Source organism: Oncorhynchus masou, chromosome 17 (genome assembly GCF_036934945.1).
Source record: "Oncorhynchus masou masou isolate Uvic2021 chromosome 17, UVic_Omas_1.1, whole genome shotgun sequence".
In the NCBI taxonomy this organism is placed as follows: domain Eukaryota; kingdom Metazoa; phylum Chordata; class Actinopteri; order Salmoniformes; family Salmonidae; genus Oncorhynchus; species Oncorhynchus masou.
This window is the reverse complement of record NC_088228.1, coordinates 34,272,131-34,299,018: the sequence shown is the minus strand read 5'-3', so window position 1 is coordinate 34,299,018 and position 26,888 is coordinate 34,272,131. Positions and strand designations below refer to the sequence as shown.

Below are 26,888 nucleotides of genomic sequence, written 5' to 3'. Positions count from 1 at the left end.
CAAAAGTATGCTACTTTGGACACAGCCTAAAACCACCACATTCATGTCTCTCTCCAGACTCTAATGGTGACAAATCAATTCCCCAGGAATCTCCTGTTCATAATGAGCCAGTATTACATCAACAACGTGCCTGTTTAGACTTAAAGGTAGACTTCTATTAACTATCAAACGAGGCAAACAATACCACACTGTCTTCACAGAGTCCTCAGTGATGCAATCAGTCCCTACGGACCAACTTAAGATGGAACTACAGTTGAAGTCGGAAGTTTACATACACATTAGCCAAATACATTTAAACTCAGTTTTTCACAATTCCTGACATTTAATCAGAGTAAAAACTCTCTGTCTAAGGTCAGTTAGGATCATCACTTTCTTTTAAGAATGTGAAATGTCAGAATAATAGGAGAGAGAATGATTTATTTCAGCTTTTATTTTTTTCATCCCATTCCCAGTGGGTCAGAAGTTTACATACACTCAATTAGTTTAACTTGGATCAAACTTTTCGGGTAGCCTTCCACAAGCTTCCCACAATGAGTTGGGTGAATTTTGTCCCTTCCTCCTGACAGAGCTGGTGTAACTGAGTCAGGTTTGTAGGCCTCCTTGCTTGCACACGCTTTTTCAGTTTTTCTGCCCACAAAATGTTTGTGGGATTGAGGTCAGGGCTTTGTGATGGCCAATCCAATACCTTGAATTTGTTGTCCTTAAGCCATTTTGCCACAACTTTGGAAGTATCCTTGGGGTCATTGTCCATTTGGAAGACCCATTTGCAACCAAGCTTTAATTTCCTGACTGATGTCTTGAGATGTTGCTTCAATATATCCACATAATTTCCCATCCTCATGATGCCATCTATTTTGTGAAGTGCACCAGTCCCTCCTGCAGCAAAACACCCCCACAACATGATGCTGCCACCCCCGTGCTTCACGGTTGGGATGGTGTTCGACGGCTGGCAAGCCTCCCCCTTTTTCCTCCAAACACAACAATGGTCATTATGGCCAACCAATTCTGTTTTTGTTTCATCAGACCAGAGGGATTACTCCAAAAAGTACCATCTTGTGCATCTCGTCCCCATGTGCAGTTGCAAACCGTAGTCTGGCTTTTTTAAGCCGGTTTTGGAGCAGTGGCTTCTTCCTTGCTGAGCGGCCTTTCAGGTTATGTTGACATAGGACTCGTTTTACTGTGGATATAAATACATTTGTACATGTTTCCGCCAGCATCTTCACAAGTTCCTTTGCTGTTGTCCAGAGATTGATTTGCACTTTTCGCACCAAAGTACGTTCATCTCTAGGAGACAAAAGGCGTATCCTTCCAGAACAGTATGATGGCTGCATGGTTCCATGGTGTTTATACTTGCATACTATTGTTTGTACTGATGAACATGGTACCTTCAGGCGTTTGGAAATTGCTCCCAAGGATGAACCAGACTGGTGGACATCTTACAATTTTTTTCTGAGGTCTTGGCTAATTTCTTTTGATTTTCCCATGATGTCAAGCAAAGAGGGACTGAGTTTGAAGGTAGGCTTTGAAATACATTCACAGGTACACCTCCAGTTGACTCAAATGATGTCAATTAGCCTATCAAAAGCTTCTAAAGCCATTACATAATTTTCTGGAATTGTCCAAGCTGTTTAAAGGCACAGTCAACTTAGTGTATGTAAACTTCTGACCCACTGGAATTGTGATACAGTGAATAATTAGTGAAATAATCTGTGTGTAAGCAATTGTTGTAAAAATTAGTTTTGTCATGCACGAAATAGATGTCCTAACCGACTTGCCAAAACTATAGTTTGTTAACAAGAAATGTGTGGAGTGGTTGAAAAACTAGTTTTACTGACTCCAACGTAAGTGAATGTAAACTGCCGACCAACTGTATATTTAGCCTCTGAAACAGAGGTTGCTCCAGTCCTGTTCCGACCAGAGGCATTTGTTTATGTTGACAAAACACGGGAATAGGCTGAGAGGGACAGAATTATTGCCTGCTCGTGCTTACCTTTATCCTTCATTTCCCCACTGCTGAGAGCAGAGGGCAGCTTGGACAGTTTCTCTTCATCAGAGTCGGAGGTGTGTATGACTGTGTTTGACTGTGAGGAAAACAACACATGAAAGTGCTACATTTAGATAAAATCTGAGCTACCTAATTCATTCAAGTCGAGAGGAAGTGAATTGAATGTGAACTAAGGTCAGGAGTATTTTTAATAATTGTGGTGGCAGATTTACTTACCCTGCAAGAGTCTAGTCTGTCACACTTGAGTAACGATGAGGAACTCTGGGACTCTGGCTCATAGTAGGAGGTTCCACTCACCTCCTCAATGATCTAGGTGCCAGCCAAACATCAAGTACGAATTCATAACAGAACACAAACAAAATCTTTAGGGGCAGAATTATCTGGAGATTCTTCACTGATCTTGATTTTATGTCAAGGACCAGGCTTAATATGTGTCCATGAATCTGCCTTAATGCTGACACTTATCCGGCCATGCCCTATATCTCCCAAGTTCCAAATACTGTCATAACTATCAAATTGTCCCAGTCTGATAATAACTTGATAATACAGCAATTAATTTCAGATAGGCTAGACAGGCCTGTTCGGACAATCATGGGCTTACCCATCCAAAAAGGCATTTCCTTTGACTCCTCCCTTTGCTCTACATTGCTGGCTACTTCTTCTGTAGGTGTCATTGTGTGCTCCACTCCGGCTTCTAGGTCACCAGGCTGCTTGTTATGACGCACACCTGTCACCATCGTTACTCGCACCTGCACCTGCACATCCTCAGACTCACCTGGACTACATCACCTCCCTGATTACCTTCCTGTCACCTCCCTGATTACCTTCCTGTCATTATCTGTCACTCCCTTCGGTTCTTTCCTCAGTTGTTATTGACACTGTTTTCATGTCAGTGCGTTGTTTGTGTTACGTGTTTCATTTATTTATCAAAATATTCCCGACTCTCAGCGCACTCGTTACAGAATAACACCTCACCTAAGGGAATCATCAGATAGTGTTTTTTTTTGTGTCAGGTGGAATGACGTTGGTTCCGGGAGCATTTACAGGTTTTCATGCCTCAGCCAGATTGCCAGGCTCCCCTGCCTACGCCGGCTCGTCAAACTCTCAGGCCTAAGCCAGGTTCCCCTGCCTCAGACGGTCTGTCAGGTTCCCACTACCCAGCCAGCGACAAGTTCCCGCGCATCAGCGGAGGTGCCCGGTCCGGGTCTTCCCCGGGATTGTCCTGCGGACAGGAGCCAATACGTGCGGGAGATGGGGTACCGTCTGGTATGCTCTCTCTCCGGCGCTCTAGGTCGCCATGCTCCTGCGTCTCCGCCGGATTGACAGGTTTCCTGTCAGCTCCTGATCCCAGGGATCGTCTCTTTGGTCGGCATCGGGGAGGGGGTACTGTCACGTGGGCTCCCTCTCCAGCCTCCCGGTCACCAGGCTGCTTTTTAAGGCGCACACCTATCACCATCGTGGTGCGCACTTGCGCATCCTCAGACTCACCTGGACTCTATCACCTACCTGATTACCTTCCCTATATCTGTCACTCCTGTTGGCTCTTTCCTCAGGTGTTATTGACTCTGTTTTCATGTAGGTGCGTTGTTTGTGTTACGTGTTTCATTTATTTATTAAAACACTCACTCCCTGAACTTGCTTCCCGACTCTCAGCGCACTCGTTACAGTAGGCTATCTTATTACAAAAAATGTTTTATCTTTCTTCCTGTTTCTCACTCTGTGGGACTATGTTGTAATGATAAACACAACCAAACCTTCCTCCATTCCTCCGCCTGCTGGCAGCTCTGGAAACCAATCACCACCATGTCAGAGCCAGCCACCACCTTAAGCTCGTGCTGCATCTTCTTGTTATGCTTGTACTTGTACACCACTTGGCAGCCCTGCAGGTTCAACTCCAGCAGAGGGTAGAGGTCCTTGGCACATTTGTAGCACTGTTATTCAAAATAGGAAAATCACATCTGAGTTTGCTTGTTGCAGGTGCGTGGGAATAATTTAACCTTAAAAGAAAGGCAAAACCCACTAACTGCTCTTGCCAATATGACTTTGTCTATCATTTGTAGATCGAGAAGCTACATGAAACAGGCAAATAAGACTAACAATTTCTGGCTATTTAGAGGTTAATGCCTTTAAAAAAGGCAGTTGCCTACCTGGATGAAAAATGTTCAAAACATGTTCACCGACACCCAGCAGGTGACTTCACCGTGTATTCTGTCCTTAGGGATGTGCTTACCAAGAGCAGATTGTTGCGGACGAGAAAGAGCTGTTTGGTCCATTGGCCCAGCCATTTCTTCCTCCACAGGTAGCCACAGATGCGTGACTCGGGAGTGGGCCGCAGACAGGGCTGGGAGGCACACCTTTGGATGTAGGGGGCCCGGTCTTTCACAAACTCCTCATCTTCCTCCCCATATGACTCGTAGTGACTGCTGTCTGAGTCACCTTTGTCTGGAGGACATGCACGGATGAACACACACACACACACACACACACACACACACACACACACACACACACACACACACACACACACACACACACACACACACACACACACACACACACACACACACACACACACACACACACACACACACACACAAATTTCTGTATTATTTTTGATACTACTGTAAAAAGTGAGACAATGCAGGGTTTTTATTTAGAGTAAAAGGCACCTCAGGGGTATACAACTGTGGAAGTTCAAAGGTTTGAGGATGAAATATAGCACAATTATAAACTGGGTGGTTCGAGCACTGAATGATGATTGGCTGACAACCGTGCTATATCAGGGGTATGACAAAACCTTTGTTTTTACTGCTCTAATTACGTTGATAACCAGTTTATAATAGCAATAAGGCACCTCAGGGGTTTGTAGTATGTGGCCAATATACCACGACTCAGGGCTGTATCTAGGCACTCCACCCTTAGCCGTGGTATATTGGCTATATAAATATCACACAACTGGAATTTTCAAGTAAATTATTTGACTGTAGAAACAGCACAAAGTCACATGTATCCCATTGTGAAAGTAACTCAAGTTGCTGGCAATGGCTCTTGACAGAGAGAGAAAGACAGTGGGAGAGAGAGAGGGTGGAAGAGACTGATGTATTTAATGACTTGTTGAGCATACCTGTGGGGTGATTGACTGAAACAAAGGGCTCAGCCTCCTCGTAGCAGTCTTCATCTAAACCTTCTGGCGGATGAAGGGGTACAGCCGGCCCCTGGTTCTGAGGGGGAACACAGGAAGTGGTCATGAGAGGGGGCATTCAAGTTTCAGGTTTTATTATCAAATACATGCAAGTTATTTCCCAACACTGCAGTAATCAATATAAGTAGTACTATAAAGTTAGGTAGAACAAAAACACCTGAGAAAAAGAAATAAGAAGAACCAGAGAAAGTAAGCAAGCTACTGTACAGTGCCTTGCGAAAGTATTCGGCCCCCTTGAACTTTGCGACCTTTTGCCACATTTCAGGCTTCAAACATAAAGATATAAAACTGTATTTTTTTGTGAAGAATCAACAACAAAGTGGGACACAATCATGAAGTGGAACGACATTTATTGAATATTTCAAACTTTTTTAACAAATCAAAAACTGAAAAATTGGGCGTGCAAAATTATTCAGCCCCCTTAAGTTAATACTTTGTAGCGCCACCTTTTGCTGCGATTACAGCTGTAAGTCGTTTGGGGTATCAGTTTTGCACATCGAGAGACTGACATTTTTTCCCATTCCTCCTTGCAAAACAGCTCAAGCTCAGTGAGGTTGGATGGAGAGCATTTGTGAACAGCAGTTTTCAGTTCTTTCCACAGATTCTCGATTGGATTCAGGTCTGGAACAGGCCATTAACCCACTGTTCCTAGGCCGTCATTGAAAATAAGAATTCTTAACTAACTAATCTTAACTAACTTGTGTAGTAAAATAAATAAATACAAGTTCTTCAGGTTTTCTCCATAGGGGAACCTTTGATGGTGCTGTGTAGAGCCCTTTGTAGAGGGTTCTATGTCGGGATCTTCAAAGAACCCTGTGCATATGGTTCTTACCAGAACCCTCTATGAAGGGTTTTGCCTAACAACCCTCTATGGAGTTCTACCAATAACCGTAGATGAACGTGTTTGTTCCTGGTCGTATATTTCAGTTGTACATTTTCGTCCCCCGTGTTTGGGGCCATTCTTGTTGTGAGCACCCTGTGGTGCGTTTGTGCATTAAAAAGCACAGCATTGCACTCTCTGTTTCCTGCGTCTGACTCCACACCCACGACACCCGGAGCATTACACTAACACAGTTGTGTAAGAAATATCCTGGTTTACAGGTATCATCAGACTTGCAAATCACATTATGCTGGCTTGCAAAGTGATGTGTAAATCCTATTGGAATTCCACCAGAGTTAGAGTTACATCACTCAGGTATGTATCCAACAAGTGGAATTGTCAATCACCCCGGCAACCTGCATTCAGAATGACTGAATACTGAGACTACCTCAGTCATCTAAACTGGAACAATCATCTCAGTATGCAATAAATCCGACCGATTGGATTAGTTTGGGAAAACTGTCTGTTATTTATCTTTGTGAGACATGACCCAATCTATTTCTACGCCCAAATGGCACCCTACTCTGTATATATTGCACTCCTTTTGACAAGGGTCCATGCTCAAAGGTAGTGCACTATGCAGTGCCATTTGAGACACAACCCAGATATATCTGTGCTTCAATGCTTTTGCCAACTAACGGAATACATACATTCTGTATGTTTCTTGCTTCACATAATTGCTTCCACTGTTCGGAACATCACCCAAACAGGTGAATGGTAACATTCATCTGCACAATACAACCATTATGGCAAGCAACATCTACTTTTAAAGGTTGAAAGCAATGAGCCAACATGTAATTTACAGGGTTCCATATCCAGTGCACACAACAAACATTTTTACTGGAAAGAGGACATTTTTCAGCATTCAGAGGTCAGGCAGTGCAACAGCAAAAATGAGAAAAATGCCCAGACTGTTTGAATGTAGTGCATAAATAATGTAAATCCTTCTCTAGGTCAGTCATTTGTATTGTACCCCAGGGAACTTAACCAAAACCACACACTTGAAGGAGATGAGAGCACAGTAGCTGAGAGACCTTACTGGTGGCTGAACTGAGTTGATATGGTGTTGAATATCAGAAATTACCATGACAATGACACTACAATGACACTACATTTACATTTTTATTTAACTAGGCAAGTCAGTTAAGAAAAAATTATTATTTACAATGACGGCCTACCACGGCCAAATCTGGACGAGAGAGAGAGAGAGAGAGAGAGAGAGAGAGAGAGAGAGAGAGAGAGGCTTGTAAACACTGCATATTCTTTACACTTTATTGGGAGAAGCCAGCTCCTTTATCATAGTGAGTGGTCACCATCACCGTGCCACAGCCTTTGTTTTGCGCAATTAGTGATAAAGTGGAGAGTGATTGCAGCTGTGTAAGCCCAGTGCCCAGTCCCCACAGACACTGACAATTAGAAAAGGGACAACACAGAGACACCCCCTCTTCACTGACTGTGGCTCAGTCAGTCTGCCCTACTGTGCGTGTATTTCACCAACAAAGTCGACTTTTCACTCTCTCTCACTACAGTTGCATCTGAAATGGCATCTTATTCCCTATATAGTGCACTACTTCTGACTAGGAATACGGTGCAAATTTTGGACTCAGACCATGTCTCCATTAAGACACACAGAATTGCAATGGCCTTACAAACATCTGAGCTGACTTTACTTCCACAATGTAGATCTTTGGTAATGCTATCTTAATGAGACTAGACATACAGTACTTCCATTCTTGTCACAGCATGTATTACTTGAGTCAGCTGAAAAAACTCTAAATCTCCCAGTCAATCCTTTGCGCATCAATCGTTGAGTACATCCTCACCGCCTCCATCACCGTCTGGTTTGGATCTGCGTCTGCAACGCATTGTACAGTCTGCAGAGAGGTCCTGCACGATTTCAGGGCAAGGAAGCGAGTAGGAAAGATCATCCCCGACCCCTCCCATCTCAGTCACCCCCTCCTCTAAAAATTCACCTCTGACAGGTGGTTCAGGCAACTTATGACCAAAACCTCCCTCCACCTGAAAAAGTCTCCTTCACCCATTCTATGACCCTCACCAACTGACCATCTGACCCACAGAGACTAAAGGACTATGCACTCTATGCTGCACACTGCATCAGGCATCTCTGAACTGTACACAAAATAACTGCACTATACTGTATTGCACTCTGTCCATCTCTCTGCATTTAGATATATTCATACTGATACTGTAAATGTGTAAATACACTGTATATCAACCGTATACTCACTGTACATTGGTATAGCTGCTCATTATCTTGTACTGTAGCTTTATGTTCACTTTACCTAGTTGTACGTGTATATAATGTATGTAAACTTAGTTTTAACTTCATTGTCTGTATGTCTCTAAATGTTGTCTATCACTGGCAGCACCATATCACAGAGTAAAATTCTGAGTATGTGTAAATGTTCTTGGCGAATAAAGGTCATATAGATTCATAGTACGGCACTGGATGAGAGTCTTGAGTGAGTCGAGTTTTAGACTGTAAACAGAGCAGCCTCCTATGTGGTCTTCAAAAGTGCTCCTTCTCTTGGGGTTCTGGACCTACTTATTGTGTGTGTGTGTATGTCAGCATACCTGCATGAGTGTGTGTATGAGTGTGTGTGTGTGTGTGTGCCCACAGAACAGAAGGCTGCCACTGAGCTCATGGTCTCTGGGGAGTTTTGACTCTGGCCATTGGACTTCCTCCTCCTGTGTGGGTGTTCTATCACTCCATCACATAGACAGATGTAATTGTGGCATTAACATCCACTTCCTCTACCTTGGCTCCATCTTCACCAATGGCATCAGAGGAGGAGATGGCCTCTCGCATAAACAGAGCATTTCCTCTCTTGCTGAAACTGACCCTCTTTCCCCTCAACCGTTCATTCCCACTTTGATTCTCAGCATAAACCCTGATTACGAATCCCCATGCTGGGATTCTCTCTGGCCCTGACAAAAGCCTTGAGGAGGATGGAAGAACAGAGTTCCATGCAGCAGAGAAGAGGCTTAGTTTACAGTGGTTGCAGTTGATCATCTATGAAGATGAATAGTTAGGCTACATAAATGTTGTTTATTTTGGGTCTCTCCCACTGGCCATTTGAAAAGGCCCGTGTTCGAGGCAGGAGAGTGCCCTCTGACCTCTTGCACTCCTCAACACTTGGCGAGACATGTGGTTGGACCTCCACAAACCTCAGCAGGGCCTCTCATGCTAATGAGACCCCCTGCCGCTATCACAGACCCCCTGCCCTCCTCCCCCTCGCTGCCCCAATGGCCCTCAGGTGCTGCATGGCCCAGCGCTTTTCCTTGTCATTATAGTCACATGCTCTGGCGAAGGACCTGAAAATAAATGCTGTCACTGAATCTTCACCTCCTTGCTGTAACTTTCTCTTCCAGTCATCTGAAGAGGAGCACTGGCCACTTACTCTGTAGCCCACCAGAATGTACTCCCAACCTTCCAAAATGTCTGCTGCATCACATAATTAAAACAGGTTGGGTAACAAGTGCTGCAGATAACCTATTCTTACATCACTCAGGTATGTATCCCTTTTAGTTGGAACATTTTATAATGCAGGCCGAATTAGTCCTGTGAATGTTCACCTCACATTATTGTGTGATAAAAGCACACTAACTTGGACTTGAGGCTGCTATTTTAAACATCTCAGGACTCCAACAACAAGACACCCCTTTTCACAATTAAGTCCCAACACTGTTGAACATTTTGCTTACAGTACTACTGTCAATGGACACAACCCAAATGTAAGATATTCAATTGATTTCATAGGCACTGGGAACAAAGATCACGAAACCAAAGATACACATCATCAGCTGTAATGAATCACATATACCCAAAACATCCTGACAAAGACTAGTTAGCTTATTAAGCCACCAACCTTTATAATCCCAGACACCCTGCACATCTGTCCACAAGAGTTTACAAACTCATGACAATTCTTATTGAATTTGATGCAGCTGAGTGGAAACTTAACACTAAATTGGTGAATTTAGTGGAAACTTGCCCATTTATGACAAGCATGGCAACAAGTATTTTTTGCAGTAGCTCTATAATTACAGACTGCAATTACCACCAGTTATGTTGTTATTACAGTGTAACTATAAGTTACTACAATTAACTACAATACTTCTTATCGTGTAATTACACATGTAATTACACTGTAATAAGAACCCCTAAAAATAAAGCGTTACCCAAATAGGTTAAGAATTTAATCTATGGGGTTTAACATTGTTCAATACAGGGTGTAAGTGGAGGAATGCACACCAAATGACCTGAACTAAAGTTATCAACAACTATGGCAACTGTTGTGATAAGCACTAACCCCTTTCTGTAGCCATTCGGGGGATGCAGAGGACGAGGGTTCCCTGGCTGAGTCCGGGTCTGGTCCTGACTGGAAAAGGCCATCTGGCGGTAAAGGTCACAGCTAGGTTACAGGTTAAATGTCAGAGGTTACAGGAAAAAACACCTGTATAACCTCCACCTCGATACATTAGTGACAAAATCAAATGTACATGATACTGATGAGAGAAATGCAGTCATGTACCTGTGCCTGACATCTGGGTTTCCCTGAGATCGTTGCTTGGGGCCGCTGATGGACAGCTCATGAACATATACTCAGCATCCTCAACTGGAACACAAGAACACAGACAAACAAAATGTCTCAATGAATTTTTCAAGGTCACTATCTCTGTTCAGATGTTTCCAAATTGTGTCAGGATCCTGAATTCCAGCTATTCAAGATTAGATTTTACAGTTTGTAAATTATTTGGACCATATACTGAACAACAGTATGGTGCATAGATTCTTCCTTATTAACCTTGTGTAGCATGATGTGCTAAATCATCCACATATATTTGTTCTTCAGGCAAACATTGGCCTGTCTCTTAAAATGCAAAAGAAAATACATGTGCCTAAATGGCACCCCATACCATTTATAGGTCTCTACTTTTGACCAGGGCCCATGGAGGTTGGATGATGCACTCAGGCAGATTCATCTCCTGGACAGAGATGAGAGGATCGGTCCCAGACACACTTCCCTTGAATCTGCATGAGAGCTGGAAAAGAATCCTCCTGGTACAGCTCCAAGAAGCGTGCTCTGTCATCCATGGCCCAGATTTTCCTTCCACGCTGATACAGTGGCCAGCAGGATAACAGGGACACAGAAGGACTTTACAAGGACAGGGGAATCTTCTATAAAGTGCAGTAGAATGTTGATCCCGAAGGTTGATTCCAAGTACATTACATTACATTTAAGTCATTTAGCAGACGCTCTTATCCAGAGCGACTTACAAATTGGTGAATTCACCTTCTGACATCCAGTGGAACAGCCACTTTACAATAGTGCATCTAAATCATTTAAGGGGGGGGGGTGAGAAGGATTACTTATCCTATCCTAGGTATTCCTTGAAGAGGTGGGGTTTCAGGAGTCTCCGGAAGGTGGTGATTGACTCCGCTGTCCTGGCGTCGTGAGGGAGTTTGTTCCACCATTGGGGGGCCAGAGCAGCGAACAGTTTTGACTGGGCTGAGCGGGAACTGTATTTCCTCAGTGGTAGGGAGGCGAGCAGGCCAGAGGTGGATGAACGCAGTGCCCTTGTTTGGGTGTAGGGCCTGATCAGAGCCTGGAGGTACTGCGGTGCCGTTCCCCTCACAGCTCCGTAGGCAAGCACCATGGTCTTGTAGCGGATGCGAGCTTCAACTGGAAGCCAGTGGAGAGAGCGGAGGAACGGGGTGACGTGAGAGAACTTGGGAAGGTTGAACACCAGACGGGCTGCGGCGTTCTGGATGAGTTGTAGGGGTTTAATGGCACAGGCAGGGAGCCCAGCCAACAGCGAGTTGCAGTAATCCAGACGGGAGATGACAAGTGCCTGGATTAGGACCTGCGCCGCTTCCTGTGTGAGGCAGGGTCGTACTCTGCGGATGTTGTATGTCTCTCAACTATTCTGTCAGCATAAACTCAGTCATTCTGAAAGTTTTTCTTCTAATGACAGAAACGCAGACAAGGACCCGGCACTATGTTGTCATTACAGCCACTTCCAGATACAGCAGTGTGTGTATTTCAATGGTCAGATGCATGATGACTGAATTTTCATTGGCATTAGAGGTGGTAAAGGTGGCAAGTGGTAACGACAGTAGAGTATGTGGTTAGTAGATAAGTAAGTATAGCCATGGTAAACATATTGTTTTCAAAATACCGTTCAAGAGAGGCATAATAAGTCATGTCAAACTGTGCAGAATGGCAAGAAATGCATTTTGAATTTGTCAAAACAATTCCAGAGGGAGTACCCCCGGGCCCCTCCGTCTACTGTTTGTCCCTCCCACCAATATCCACATCACAATTTTGCTCTTTTATGTATGTAGACGGGGGGCCCGGGGTCTTCCCTCTGGAATTGTTTTGATAGATTTAAATTTCATTTCCTGCAATTCTGCACAGTTTGACATGACTTATTATGCCTCTTTTGAAGGGTATTTTGAAAACACAATATAAAGTAGAAGGATAGGTGGAAGGATAAGTTGTCACCATCATTAAGCCCCTATGGTCGATATCCCTGCACCCGTGGAAATATAATGAGAATAATAAAATAAATCTCCATAAAATTTGCTCAGTTTTTTGCTTTGGATGCGTCTCAATCCAACACATCCGCCTATGTGACACTTCCACATCGGCGGTGAAAGGTGACAGAGTCAGAAAGATGTTTGTCAGACCCGAAAATCGGTTTTCTCAAAAAATCGTCTGTAGCATCCAAACTGTTTGGCCTACAAACTATTAAGGGACATAAACCCTTTATGGAAGATGAAAATCTCACAAACACGATGGTGTTCTTTCTCTAAGATCCCACAATTGTCTTGGGACTTGTCTTAAGCCGGTCTAGTCTTAAACCGGTCTTTGTGAGACCCAGATTAGGTGAACAGATGATATCTGCATGTGCGGTTCCCACCGTGAAGCATGGAGGAGGAGGTGTGATGGTGTGGGGTGCTTTGCTAGTCAAGACAGATTTAACCAGCATGGCTACCAATGCATTCTGCAGCGATACGCCATCCCCTCTGGTTTGCGCTTAGCAGGACTATCATTTGTTTTTCAACAGGACAATGACCTAACACTCTTCCAGGCTGTGTAGGGCTATTTGACCAAGTAGGAGAGTGCTACATCATATGAGCTGGCCTCCACAATCACCCGACATAGTCCCAATTGAGATGGTTTTGGATGAGTTGGACTGCAGAGTGAAGGAAAGCAGCCAACAAGTGCTCAGCATATGTAGGAACTACTTGTTGGAAAAGCATTTTAGGTGAAGCTTGTTGTGAGAATGCCAATGCCATGCTAAAATCTAAAATATATTTGGATTTGTTTCACATTTTTTTAGTTACTGCATGATTCCAAATGTGCTATCTCATAGTTTTTATATCTTCACTATTATTTTACAATGTAGAAAACAGTAAAAATAAAGAAAACCCCTTGAATGAGTAGGTGTGTCCAAACTTTTGTCTGGTACTGTAAATGAGCTCTCCACAATGGATTTCAAAACTAGTAAAAATAGACAAGATATGAGAACTTTTTTCCACTTTATCTGGGAGGCTAAACTACGATAAAGAATGCATATCTATCAGGTTTGAAGGTAAGACCCAGATACAGACTGTGTTGAAGTAACAATGTTTAATTACAGCAACAGGGACAGGCAAACGGCAGGTCAAGGCAGGCAGGGGTCGATAATCCAGAGTAGTGTGACAAAGTAACAGGACTGCAGGCAGGCTCAGGGGCAGGCAGAGTGGTTAGGCAGGCGAGCTCAGAGACTGGACAGGCAAGGGTCAAAACCAGGAGGGCGAGAAAAGAGTGACTAGGGAAAAGCAGCATCTGAGACAAAACCGTTGGTTGACTTGACAAACAAGACAAACTGGCAACAAATAACCAGAGAACACAGGTATAAATACACAGGGGATAATGGGGAAGATGGGCGACACCTGCAGGGGGTGGAGACATTCACAAAGATAGGTGAAACAGATCAGGGTGTGACACCTTTCTATAAAATCAATATGAACTGGGTGGGTTGAGATTATTAAATATAAAAGCACTAAACCTCTGTCTTAAAGCTTCACTTATACAAAAGTTTTACTTAGCCTAGTGGTTAGAGCATTGGACTAGTAAATGGAAAGTTGCAAGTTCAAATCCCTCAGCTGACAAGGTACAAATCTGTCGTTCTGCCCCTGAACAAGCAGTTAACCCACTGTTCCTAGGCCGTAATTGAAAATAAGAATTTGTTCTTAACTTACTTGCCTAGTTAAATAAAGGTAAAAAAAAACAAGAAAAATTGTTAAAACTTTTACTCTTTGTGCAGATTGCCATGTCTCATTTTTGATTAATTGAAAATGAAACCTTTTTCAAAGTTTCTACCTTTTTTTAAACAAGCGTCGCAGAGCTGGTTACAATTTCAATTTCATTCCTCTGAAAAGATAGAACAAATATTACAAAATTTGACAACAAATATTGTGGCTGTACACAAATGTGCTGCTTGATAGAAAATACGTTTCAAAATGGTATTTTGTTTTTAAATTATATTTTAAAATGGAATTGGTAGAGTAAAGTCTTCAGAATTGTATGGGAAAGTCTGCTCAATCCAATATTACAACCAATTGATTACAGCATTACCCCAAAAATGGAGGAGGCAGGTGGCAGCGGGAGGAGGTCTGTCTGCCCAATATAAGGATCAAAACTGGTGGAGGAATAAAAAATATCATAAATAGGAAAGCTTCATTTGAGGACCAGGATGTTGACGGGTTGCAAAATTGTTGTGAGAGTGTCACGGTTCATGAATCCACTGCCTCCCTCTCTCTTTCTCTTTCTCTCTCTCTCTCTCTCTCTCCCGTGTTTGTGTGGGCGTGGTTCCCAATCTCGGCCTGATTGTCTGCGCCAGCTGGAACCACTTATCTTCCCTTTATATGTTCTGTAACCAGTGTTTCTTGTTGTCAGATCGTTGTTTCTTCCCTGAGGTTGTGTCGTGCTCTTCTCTTGTGTGGATTATCTGCTGTGCTCCTTCCTACTCATCCGGACACACTCCCCTGGATTTTCTCAGCACGCTATCATCGGAAGATGCGCCCGAGTCCCTGGGTCGGATTCTGTCTGAGTACAGTCTGTCTGTCCTGTTGCTGCTGTGAACTATATTCATTAAACCATCGTTGCTTGCATCTTGCATCCGCCTCTGTATTGTTACAGAACGATCTGACCAGACCATGGATGCAGCGAGTTCAACGAGTCTGACCGAATTCATTTCCCGCAGTATCACGAGAATGGATCAACAAGAGGAGAACATCTCCAGCACAGGTCGGGCAGTACAAGCCCTTGCGACGCAGGTATCCCAGCTGAACCAACAATTGCAACATCTGAGGGGTTCCGCTGCGCCACCTACACCGGCAGTTCAACCCGCCCCGCCAGAGCCGGATTCCCAGCTAGAGCCACGGCTACCGACACCAGAGGGTTATTCAGGTGATCCTGACTATTGCAGAGCTTTTCTTATGAGATGTTCCATGCATTTCTCGTTGCAGCCACGGACCTTCAACCGTGAACAGTCTAAGGTAGCATTCGTACTCACACTGCTATCAGGCAAAGCGGCTCTTTGGGGAACGGCGGTGTGGGCGAACCAGGACCCATGCTGCACCTCTTTCCAGACACTCTCCGAGGAGATGAGAAGGGTCTTCGATCGGGCCGTGGCGGGTAGGGAGACGGCCAGACTACTCGCTGACCTTCGCCAAGGAGACCGTTCAGTATCGGAATACTCCATCCAATTCCGCACTCTGGCCGCAGAGTGTCAGTGGAACGAGGAGGCGCAGTGGGACATGTTCCTGCATGGGCTGGAGGACCGGATCCAGAAGGAGATTTATGTTCTGGACCTTCCCAGGAGTTTAAATGGACTAGTGGAACTAGCCTTGAGGGTCGACGCTCGTCTGAGTCGTATTGGCCGCCGAGCATGCCCTAACAGACCGTATAACGACACGGAGGGCTGGCATGCCAGCGGCGGGAACACGGCCAGTTCAGCCTCCGCTCACGAACCCATGCAGCTGGGGAGAGCTCGCCTCTCCCGGGAAGAGAGGGAGAGGCGGAGATCCCAAGGACTCTGTCTCTACTGTGGTAGAGCGGGCCACTTTATCCACTCCTGCCCGGTAAAAGATCAGGCCCGGTAGTAAACATGAGGCTACTATCGGGTGGTGTCACCACAGAGAAGACCTCATCATCTACTCTCCTCCCGGTAAGACTAAGATGGGCCACCCACACGCACGACACCCAAGCCTTACTGGACTCAGGAGCAGAGGGTAATTTCATGGACTTCAAGCTCGCTCACAAACTCCAGATCCCTATCACCTCACTCACGCACAAGATATCCGTCAACGCTCTCAATGGTCAAGAACTCCCCAACATTTCTCACACCACTGAACCCATCACACTCATCACTTCTGGCAATCACACTGAGACACTATCATTCCTACTCATGGACTCACCCCTTGCACCATTAGTTCTCGGCCACCCTTGGCTCACCCAACACAACCCCAGAGTTGACTGGGGTCATAACTCTATATCCATGTGGAGTAACAAGTGTCTTGAGTCCTATTTAGTGTCTGCTTGTTCATCTGTGTCTGATTCTGTGTTTCTATAGGAGGCAGTGGATTTGTCTAACGTGCCCGTTGAATACCTCGACCTGAAGGAGGTGTTCAGTAAGTTCCGTGCTGCTTCTCTTCCTCCGCATCGTCCCTATGACTGCGCAATAGAATTATTGCCAGGTGAGTCTCCGCCTAAAGGCAAGTTATATTCACTCTCTGTTCCTGAGAGGGAGGCTATGGAGAGATACATCTCTGGTTCTCTGGCATCTGGATTCATTCGTCCTTCCTCTTCTCCAGCGGGGGCGGGGTTCTTCTTTGTGGGGAAGAAGGACGGATCTCTGCGTCCTTGCATTGATTACCGTGGGTTGAATAACATCACAGTGAAGAATACCTATCCCTTACCGTTGATGTCCTCAGCCTTTGAAAGGTTACAGGGAGCATCCGTGTTCACTAAGTTGGATTTACGTAATGCTTATCATTTGGTTCGCATAAGGGAGGGGGACGAATGGAAGACCGCGTTTAACACCCCCAGAGGGCACTTCGAATATTTGGTCATGCCTTTTGGGCTATCCAACTCCCCAGCGGTTTTCCAGGCACTCGTCAATGACGTGCTGAGAGATATGATTGATCAGTTCATATATGTTTACCTGGATGACATACTGATTTTTTCTTCTTCTCTCCAGGAACACGTTCAGCACGTCAGACGAGTGCTTCAGAGGTTGTTGGAGAATGGACTTTTTGTCAAGGCGGAGAAATGCATTTTTCATGCACAATCCGTTCCATTCCTAGGTTACATCGTCTCGACTGAAGGTATTCGCATGGATCCTGACAAGGTTAAGGCTGTGGTGGATTGGCCAAGCCCAGACTCCCGTAAGGCCCTACAGAGGTTTCTGGGATTCGCCAATTTCTACCGGCGTTTCGTTCGCAACTTTAGCCAGATAGTCGCTCCTCTTACCGCCTTAACCTCCCCCAGAGTGACGTTCAGGTGGTCCGATACATCCGAGGCTGCATTCGCCAAACTCAAGAGCCGCTTTGTTTCGGCTCCCATCCTCATAGCTCCCGATCCCTCGCGTCAGTTCGTGGTGGAGGTGGACGAAACAGAGGTGGGGGTAGGTGCGGTACTTTCCCAACGTTCCTCTTCTGACGACAAGATGCACCCTTGCGCATTCCTTTCCCATCGGTTATCACCTGCGGAACGCAACTACGACATTGGCAACAGAGAGTTGTTGGCAGTGAAGTTAGCACTGGAGGAGTGGCGCCATTGGTTAGAGGGTTCGGGGGTACCTTTTATAGTTTGGACCGATCACAAGAATTTGGAATATATCAGAACCGCCAAGCGACTCAACTCCAGGCAGGCGCGGTGGGCACTCTTTTTCGGACGTTTTGACTTCTCTCTCTCGTATCGCCCGGGTTCCAAGAATGTCAAACCCGATTCCCTTTCTCGCATTTTTGACCATTCCGAACGCCCATCCACTCCCGAGTGCATCCTACCCGGGACCCTAGTGGTCTCCACACTCACATGGGAGGTTGAATCGAGGGTCAAAACGGCCTTAGAAGGGGTAACGCCTCCGCCCGGTTGCCCGCCTAATCGGTTGTTTGTGCCGGAGGGGTGTCGGTCCGATGTTATTCGGTGGGGGCACTGCTCCAACGTAGCGTGTCATCCAGGAGTCAGCCACACTAGCTTTTTGGTTAAGCAACGCTTTTGGTGGCCACTGATGGCTCGTGACATTCACAGTTTTGTCTTGGCTTGCTCGGTTTGTGCCACTGGGAAGACTTCTAATCGACCCCCAGATGGGTTACTCCAACCGCTGTCGGTCCCTTCGAGACCCTGGTCCCACATCGCGCTAGATTTTGTTACCGGCCTCCCGCCCTCCCAGGGCAAGACGGTTGTTTTGACCGTGGTGGACCGGTTCTCGAAGGCGACTCATTTTATTCCCTTGCCTAAATTACCATCTGCCAAGGAGACAGCGGTAACTGTCGTGGATCACGTCTTTCGCTTACATGGCCTGCCGATGGAAGTAGTTTCTGACCGGGGGCCCCAATTTGTGTCCAAGTTTTGGCAAGAGTTTTGTAGGTTACTGGGAGCGAGTGTCAGCCTGTCTTCAGGGTTTCATCCCCAGAGCAACGGTCAAACGGAGAGGGCCAACCAAGATTTGGAGAGAGTGTTGCGATGTTTGGTTTCTAAGAATCCCTCTTCCTGGAGTCAACAACTCTCTATGGTTGAGTACGCTCACAATTCGTTGCCAGTGGCAGCCACGGGTCTCTCTCCGTTTGAGTGCAGTTTAGGTTACCAGCCACCTATCTTTCCCAGTACGGAGTCCGAGGTCACTGTTCCCTCCGCTCACGCTTTCATCCAGAGGTGCCGTCACGCATGGAGCAGAGCCCGTGAGACTCTTCTCCGGGTGGGGGCGCGCACCAAGGCTAAGGCCGATCGCCACCGGTCGAAGCCTCCGGTATACGTCGTTGGCCAAAGAGTGTGGCTTTCTACTAAGAACATTCCACTCCGATCTGTTTCGAACAAGCTTGCCCCCAAATTTATCGGCCCGTTCAAAGTCACCAGGATCATTAGTCCGGTGGCGGTCCGGCTCAAGCTTCCTCCGGCGTATAGGAGAATTCATCCTACCTTTCATGTGTCTAAAATAAAACCTGTGTTTCAGGCACGCATTAACCCGCCGGTCCCGGTTCCCCCGCCCGCCACGACTTGTTGATGGGGAAACCACCTTTTCTGTCAATCGTATTTTGGACTCTAGAAGGAGGGGACGCGGATTCCAGTACCTGGTGGACTGGGAGGGTTACGGCCCGGAGGAGAGAAGTTGGGTGCCTGCTAGGGACATTCTGGATCACTCCCTTATCGATGATTTCAATCGACAGGTAAATTCGCCTGGGAACGCCAAGAGGCGTTCCTAGGGGGAGGGGTATTGTCACGGTTCATGAATCCACTGCCTCCCTCTCTCTTTCTCTTTCTCTCTCTCTCTCTCTCTCTCTCTCCCGTGTTTGTGTGGGCGTGGTTCCCAATCTCGGCCTGATTGTCTGCGCCAGCTGGAACCACTTATCTTCCCTTTATATGTTCTGTAACCAGTGTTTCTTGTTGTCAGATCGTTGTTTCTTCCCTGAGGTTGTGTCGTGCTCTTCTCTTGTGTGGATTATCTGCTGTGCTCCTTCCTACTCATCCGGACACACTCCCCTGGGTTTTCTCAGCACGCTATCATCGGAAGATGCGCCCGAGTCCCTGGGTCGGATTCCGTCTGAGTACAGTCTGTCTGTCCTGTTGCTGCTGTGAACTATATTCATTAAACCATCGTTGCTTGCATCTTGCATCCGCCTCTGTATTGTTACAGAGAGCTTGTTGATGTACCAATTTCATGGTACATGGTTGTATGAGTTGATATATAAAACGACAGAAGATTCAAGACTTTGTGCTTTACAACTATAATTATTGTACAGAATTCTTGCCACCAACAAAATGTTGAATATTTTGGACATACAATCATCCCAAATGTCATGACGTGATTATCATTAATCTGATGACTGTTATTTATCCAATCAAACAAACTATGTTTATTGTTATCTAATTATCCAAATAACTAATTAGGAATTTGGCGCACCATGGAAAAAGTTGTTTAATGAGTTACCATCTCAGAATTAACTCTTAGAAAATATATAGACTAAACTCTACACCAACGATTCATCAGACACTTCCTTTCACCAGGGGGTGGAGTTTAGTCAATTCTTAAGGAAAAGCTTCCTATTCATTTGATTTGATTTGATTCAACCAAATGGCTTTTCCTTAAGAATATGGATATTGTCACAAAGGTATGTTTAATTTAATTGACTAAACTCCACCCCCTGGTGAAAGGAAGTGTCTGATGAATCGTTGGTGTAGAGTTTAGTCTATATATTTTCTAAGAGTTCATTCTGAGATGGTAACTCATATATATATATATCCCATTTAGCAGACGCTTTTGTCCAAAGCGACTTACAAGTCGGCTGGGGCCACTACTTTTGCATATGGGTGGCCCCAGCGGGAATCGAACCCACGACGCTTGGCGTTGCAAGCGCCATGCTCTACCGACTGAGCCACACAGGACCCCAACTCATGAAACAACTTTTTCCATGGTGCCCCAAATTCCCAAGTCACTTACTAATCATTACCTCATCAGTCTCAATCTGAATGTCGTAGACCTCTTGATATCTGCAAGGCGTGCATGGCCATGCAGTCATGGGTGAACAGCGAGTACAGGAGGGGACTGAGCACGTACTCTTGTGTGGCCCCAAGTGTTGAGGATCAGCGAAGTGGAGATGTTGTTTCCTACCTTCACCATCTCGGGGCAGCCCTTCAGGAAGTCCAGGACTCAATCACATAGAGCGGGGTTGAGACCCAGGGCCTCAAACTTAATGATGAGCTTGGAGGGTACTATGGTGTTGAATGCTGAACTGTAGTCAATGAACAGCATTCTTACATTCCTCTTGTTTTCCTCTTGTCCAGGGCAATGTGATGGCGATTGCATAATCTGTGGACCTATTTGGGGCACCAGTCTGCGTGATCAAAACAATCCAGTGTTGATTCCATTTGGTCAGACCAGAGTTGAATGGTCCTAGTCACAGGTACCTCCTGTTTGAGTTTCTGCCTATAGGAGAGGAGAAGCAAAATGTAGTCGTGGTCCGATTTGCCGAATGGAGGACAGGGGACGGCCTTGTATACATCGTGGAAGTTAGAGTAGCAGTGATCCAGAGTTCTGCCAGCCCGGGTACTACAATCGATATGCTGATAGCCTTGTTCTCAGATTTTCTTTGTTAAAATCCCCTTCTACAATAAATGCCGCCTCTAGATATATGGTTTCCAGTTAACATAAAGTCCAGTGGAGTACCTTCAGACCTCTCTTGGTTTTGGCTTGGTGTGGCATATATATACACAGCAGTGACAATAACTGACGAAAATTCTCTTGCAGATAATATGGACTGCATTTGATTGGAAGGAATTGCAGGTCCGGTGAACAAAAGGACTTGAGTTCCTGTATGTTGTTACAATTGCCCCATGAGTCATTAATCATGAAACAAACATACCCGCCTTTATTCTCCCCTGAGAGATGTTTATTCCTGTCGGCACGACGCACAAAGAATCCCGGTGGCTGTATCGACTCTGACCACATGACCCTAGAGAGTGGAACAGAGTATGTTACAATCCCGGATGCATCACTGGAAAGAAACCTTAGCCTAATTGTGTCTACCTTGTTATCTAGAGACTGGACATTAGCGAGTAAAATACTCGGAAGCGGTGGGTGGTGTGCGTGCCTCCGAAGTCTGACCAGAGGGCGGCTCGGTCTACCTCTCCTGTGGCGACGTTGTTTTGGGTCAGCCTCTGGAAACAGTTTGAGTGCCTCGGGTAGTTCGAAGAAAGGATCCGCTTTGGGAAAGTCTTATTTCTGGTCGTAGTGCTGGTAATTTGACATCGCTCTGATATCTAATAGTTCTTCCCGGCTGTATGTAATAACACTTAAGATTTTCTGGGCTAACAATGTAAGAAATAATACATAAACAAAATACTGCATAGTTTCCTAATGACTATAAGCGAGGCGACCTTCTCTAGCGACGCCATCTTGCAAACGCGTAGCTGTCCTTGATCGTCGTCTATGTCTGTTGAACTCGATGGATCCATCTATGGGTAGTGGCTCGATGTAAGGCTCTGGTTGTCCACCATAGGTCACAATGTCCTTCTTTGTTAGTGGTGAGGTTGTTGGAATGGATAGATCACCAATGGTTGTCTAAGAGGGATCTTTCTTTCCCCTCATGTCTTTGGTCAAATTCTAGGACCACTTTTACATGCACAGCTGCAGACTGTGAATGTTTCTGGTCTCCTAGGTAAAGGTTATCTTCTCGTGTAGAGGTTGAGAGCTTCAGAGTTTCTAACAATTTCAACGTGTGGACCACAAGTCTCAAGTCTTTTGGTCTCGTAGTTGTCTCAATGATTGATTATTCAGGGTTCTGCTCCCAACCACTTTACACGCCAGCAGTAACCTGGCAATGTACAGGTCTCACCATTTTTGGCTTTGTAGCCACCGCTCCGCGCTTTCAGGTCTGGTAGTTTTAACCATTTGTAACGTTTAGCTCATGCTATACGTCGGCGGGTCTGTAGAATTTTTCCGTCAAGCTGGTGTAATGTAAATTTTGTTACCGAGTCCTTTTAAGCACTCTGGCCAAAAAGGGTGTTCCATCATGCCAACACAATGTCTGTGCACACCTGGGCATGGTTACTGACTGGGCACACTTATATGAAAAGCAATTATCTAATTTAGAAGGCTAAAATCACATTGCCATCTTCACCAAAGTATTTTCATATTTAATGATATATTTTATACAACATTTAGATGTAAACTTGATACATAGGCTGCGTACACTTTCAGAGTTACGGTTTTACTTGGATATACCATCTTCTTGTGACTCTCAAACCCGGATCCGGGAGTGTAATCATAGCCTCAAACGAATTAGCATAACGCAGCGGACATAAATCTTCCTAGAACATCTTCCTATTCATGAAAATCACAAATGAAATATATTGAGACACAGCTTAGCCTTTTGTTAATCATACTGTCATCTCAGATTTTCAAAATATGCTTTACAGCCAAGGCTAGACAAGCATTTGTGTAAGTTTATCATGACATAACGATATGCTAGGCTCTGCTAGCAGCAGGCAACATTTTCACGAAAATAAGAAAAGCAATGAAATTAAATCATTTACCTTTGAAGAACTTCAGATGTTTTCACTCAGGAGACTCCCAGTTAGATAGCAAATGTTCCTTTTTTCCAAAAATATTATTTTTGTAAGCGAAATAGCTCCCGTTTGTCCTTCACGTTTGGCTGAAAAATCGACCGGAAAATACGGCCAACTTTTTTCTAAATTAGCTGCATAATATCGACAGAAACATGGCAAACGTTGTTTAGAATCAACCCTCAAGGTGTTTTTCACATATCTATTCGATAATATATCCGTCGGGACAATTGGTTTCTCATTAGAAGCGATTGGAGTAATGGCTACCTCAGTACTTTACGCAAGATTTTCTGCGGGAGCCATCATGTGACCACCATATAAGGAGTCATTGGCATGAAGCGCTTTCAAAAAATGCATCACTTCCTGATTGGATTTTTATCTAGGTTTCGCCTGTAACATAATTTCTGTTGCACTCACAGACAATATCTTTGCAGTTTTGGAAACGTCAGAGTGTTTTCTATCCAAAACTGTCAATTATATGCATAGTCCAGCATCTTGTCGTGACAAAATATCCCGTTTAAAACGGGAAAGTTTTTTATCCAAAAATGAAAATACTGCCCCTAGAGTCGCAACAGGTTAATGACATCACAAAATAATAAATAATAAACATTATTCTTTAGATCCCCATGGACCATTCTTAATATTCCTATCTCATGAATATTGTTCCAACCTTCATTCTTTGGCCGTTAGAGTTTTTGGCTGCAAAGGTCTTAAGTAGACAAAGGGATTCCTTTCCCAATACTGCAGGGCAAGAAAGAGATTTATGACCCCGTGTTAAGGTGTCAAGACAGGCACAGCCCCTGCTCCTCTTCTGTTGGAGAGAGGAGGTCTGGCAATCTCTTCAAACATTTGCCTAGCTGATGGGTCTTTTGATCCACTGTCAGGAGAGTCATGACACAGCTCTGCACATTTTGTTGTGAGCATACAGAATCAATAGACCAATTGTTTTGGTATTGCCCTCAGGTACTATGTTTCTGGTCTCAGGTTCAGGAATGGCTGAAAAAGCATAACATTAATCTAAAATTGACCCTAGAAATAGCATTGTTCAGCGATCTAGAGAGACCTGGTAAGTCAATTACTAATACTCTTAGTAAAATCATTTATATTCAACTCGCAATCTGTGGATTCTATTCGATTAGATAGATTCAAAATGTTTGTTAAACATCACAGCATAGTTGAAAGATATTTGGGGCGAAGAAATCTGAAGAATTTGGCCAGCAGAGATACAGTAGATGGGATGGGCTGAGATAAACTGAGGGTGGGGATGTGGAAATGGAGACAAGAGGGAGTGGAGTTGCTGGGCGGGGGATAGAATGAAGGTCAAAGATAAAAGTAAAAAAATGAACTCATCTGGAAGATTGAGTGGCAGCTCTGAGGGAAACGTGGGAGGGGGGGGGGGGTCTTGGAGGGCTAGTGGCCTGGCAGTTGGGAGCTTGGGCCAGTGACTGATAAGTCATTGGTTCGGGTCTCCATTTTTGACCTTGTGGGAAATCTGTCGAAGTGCCCTTTAGCAGGGCGTTCACCCTGGTTGCTTCTGTGTGTCGCTCTGCATGGGTGTCTGTTATATGACTGAATGTCATTTAAATTTTGAACGGCTTCACTACAAGTAGATTGTGTTTAAATGTACAAAAAAAAGCTTTAAAGAAAGGGCCAGAATTCACTAACGCTCTTGTGGCTGAATGGAAGCAAGTCCTCACAGCAATGTTTCAACATCTAGTGGAAAGCCTTCCCAGAAGAGTGGAGGCTGTTATAGCAGCAAAGGGGGAACCAACTCATATTAAACCCATGATTTTGTAATGAGATGTTCAATGAGCAAGTGTCCACATACTAGAAACATATATATATATATATATATATATATATATATATATATATATATATATCGGGTGTGAACCTACCATGGACAAAGACTGACACTTGTGCTGTTGAATGTTTATGTTCCAACGACAGAAACACAGACAACGACGGAGTACTGTTTTGGTGTGTTCGTTTCAGGTTGCCAGGGGTCCCATGTCAGCTCCAGTAGCAGCACCATTTTCATCTTGTTAAACTCGATGGAGCAGCCCAAACAAATATTACAGCCAACAGGAAAACCAACAAAATCTAAACCAGATAAACAGCTCTCTGACCAAATGAGAATGGGGGGGGGGGCAATCCCCTGTAGCTCTTCTCATGCTATTCTTCACATTTTGCTATGAGGATGATATAACATTTTGCAGTATTAATGCAAATATCCTGCTATTCTACACATTTTGCCATGAGCCTGAGAGAAAATGTTTGTTTTAAAGTGAATTTCCTGCAATTCCACATATTTTGCCAAGTTTGCTGGAGAGGCATTGTCACGTGTGCTCTCAGCCTCTAGGTCATCAGACTGGGGCGCACACCTGTCACCAGCGTTACACGCATAATGACACTCACCTGGACTCCATCACTTCCCTGATTTACCTTTATATATCACTCCCTTTGGATTCTTCCCCAGTCGTCATTGTTGCTGTTTCATGTCGGTGCGCTGTTTGTGTTCCTGTTTTGTTAATTTATTTTTTAAATCTATTCACTCCCTGAACTTGCTTCCCGAATCTCTGCGTACATCATTACAGGCATTTTTGATGGCCAATCCTCTTCATTGTGAAATGTGCCGAAGTAAGTAAGTAAGTAACAACAGTGACCTACCAGGGGTGTCTTTCAGCTTTGACAGCAGTTCTGAGATGGACATCTTCTGGGCTTGAGCGATATAGCTGAGGTTCTCACTGTCCAGCACCACCAGGAATGAATGCAAGGCTGTAATCAGCCGGTTCAGCACTGTTGACACAACATTCATTACTCATTTGTAAACATTTTTGCAACAAAAAGTATATATTTTTTTAGATTCAAGTAGATCTATGGACCATATTTTTTAATGGCTAGCTCAGAATATGAGCTTCCCAAAAGTTGTTTATATATACTGAATAAAAATATAAACAAAACATGCAACAATTTCAAAGATTCTGCTGAGTTGCAGTTCATATGTGACTGCCTGGCTCAAATCGGTCTTATGTAGCAACATTTTAAATTATGTTTTTTACATTGGATAAAAGTAGAGACTCAAAGCTAGAAAATGTTATATCACACACTACAGTTGAGGAACAATGGGAAAAGTAATTATGCTTTGAAAGCTGATTAACTTGGAAACTTACTTTTGATAAAATGGCCTTTGAATATTTTGGTACTACTACTGGATAGCCCTTCTTTTGTCTACACCCATTCAGCATCTTTCACACCCTCTTAAGCTATATCCCCACCCATCTCTTTATGGGTTGATCCGAGCGTTCCGTACTAACATCAGTTAAACACCCAAGCTAACTTGCTAGCTACTTCCGGACACAAATGCTAGAACAGCTCACTGAACATTACTTGCCCACGCAGAGCTGGTTAGGCTGTTATGTTATTTCTGACGCTGTACGT

The 26,888-nt window shown here is 44.6% G+C and overlaps 1 protein-coding gene across 1 annotated transcript in view; it reads right to left on the bottom strand.

The window, feature by feature from the left end:
• LOC135558263 (actin filament-associated protein 1-like 2) overlaps positions 1–26,265 on the bottom strand; it is a 54,202-nt gene extending 27,937 nt beyond the window's left edge. The window contains exons 1-8 of the mRNA XM_064991982.1: positions 26,118–26,265; positions 10,644–10,727; positions 10,422–10,504; positions 5,130–5,226; positions 4,236–4,447; positions 3,760–3,936; positions 2,222–2,314; positions 1,991–2,081 (exon numbers count right to left, since the gene is read on the bottom strand). Of these exons, the coding sequence (XP_064848054.1) occupies positions 1,991–2,081; positions 2,222–2,314; positions 3,760–3,936; positions 4,236–4,447; positions 5,130–5,226; positions 10,422–10,504; positions 10,644–10,727; positions 26,118–26,265 (985 nt within the window). The remainder of the gene's footprint in view (positions 1–1,990; positions 2,082–2,221; positions 2,315–3,759; positions 3,937–4,235; positions 4,448–5,129; positions 5,227–10,421; positions 10,505–10,643; positions 10,728–26,117) is intronic.
• Positions 26,266–26,888: the final 623 nt, after the last annotated feature.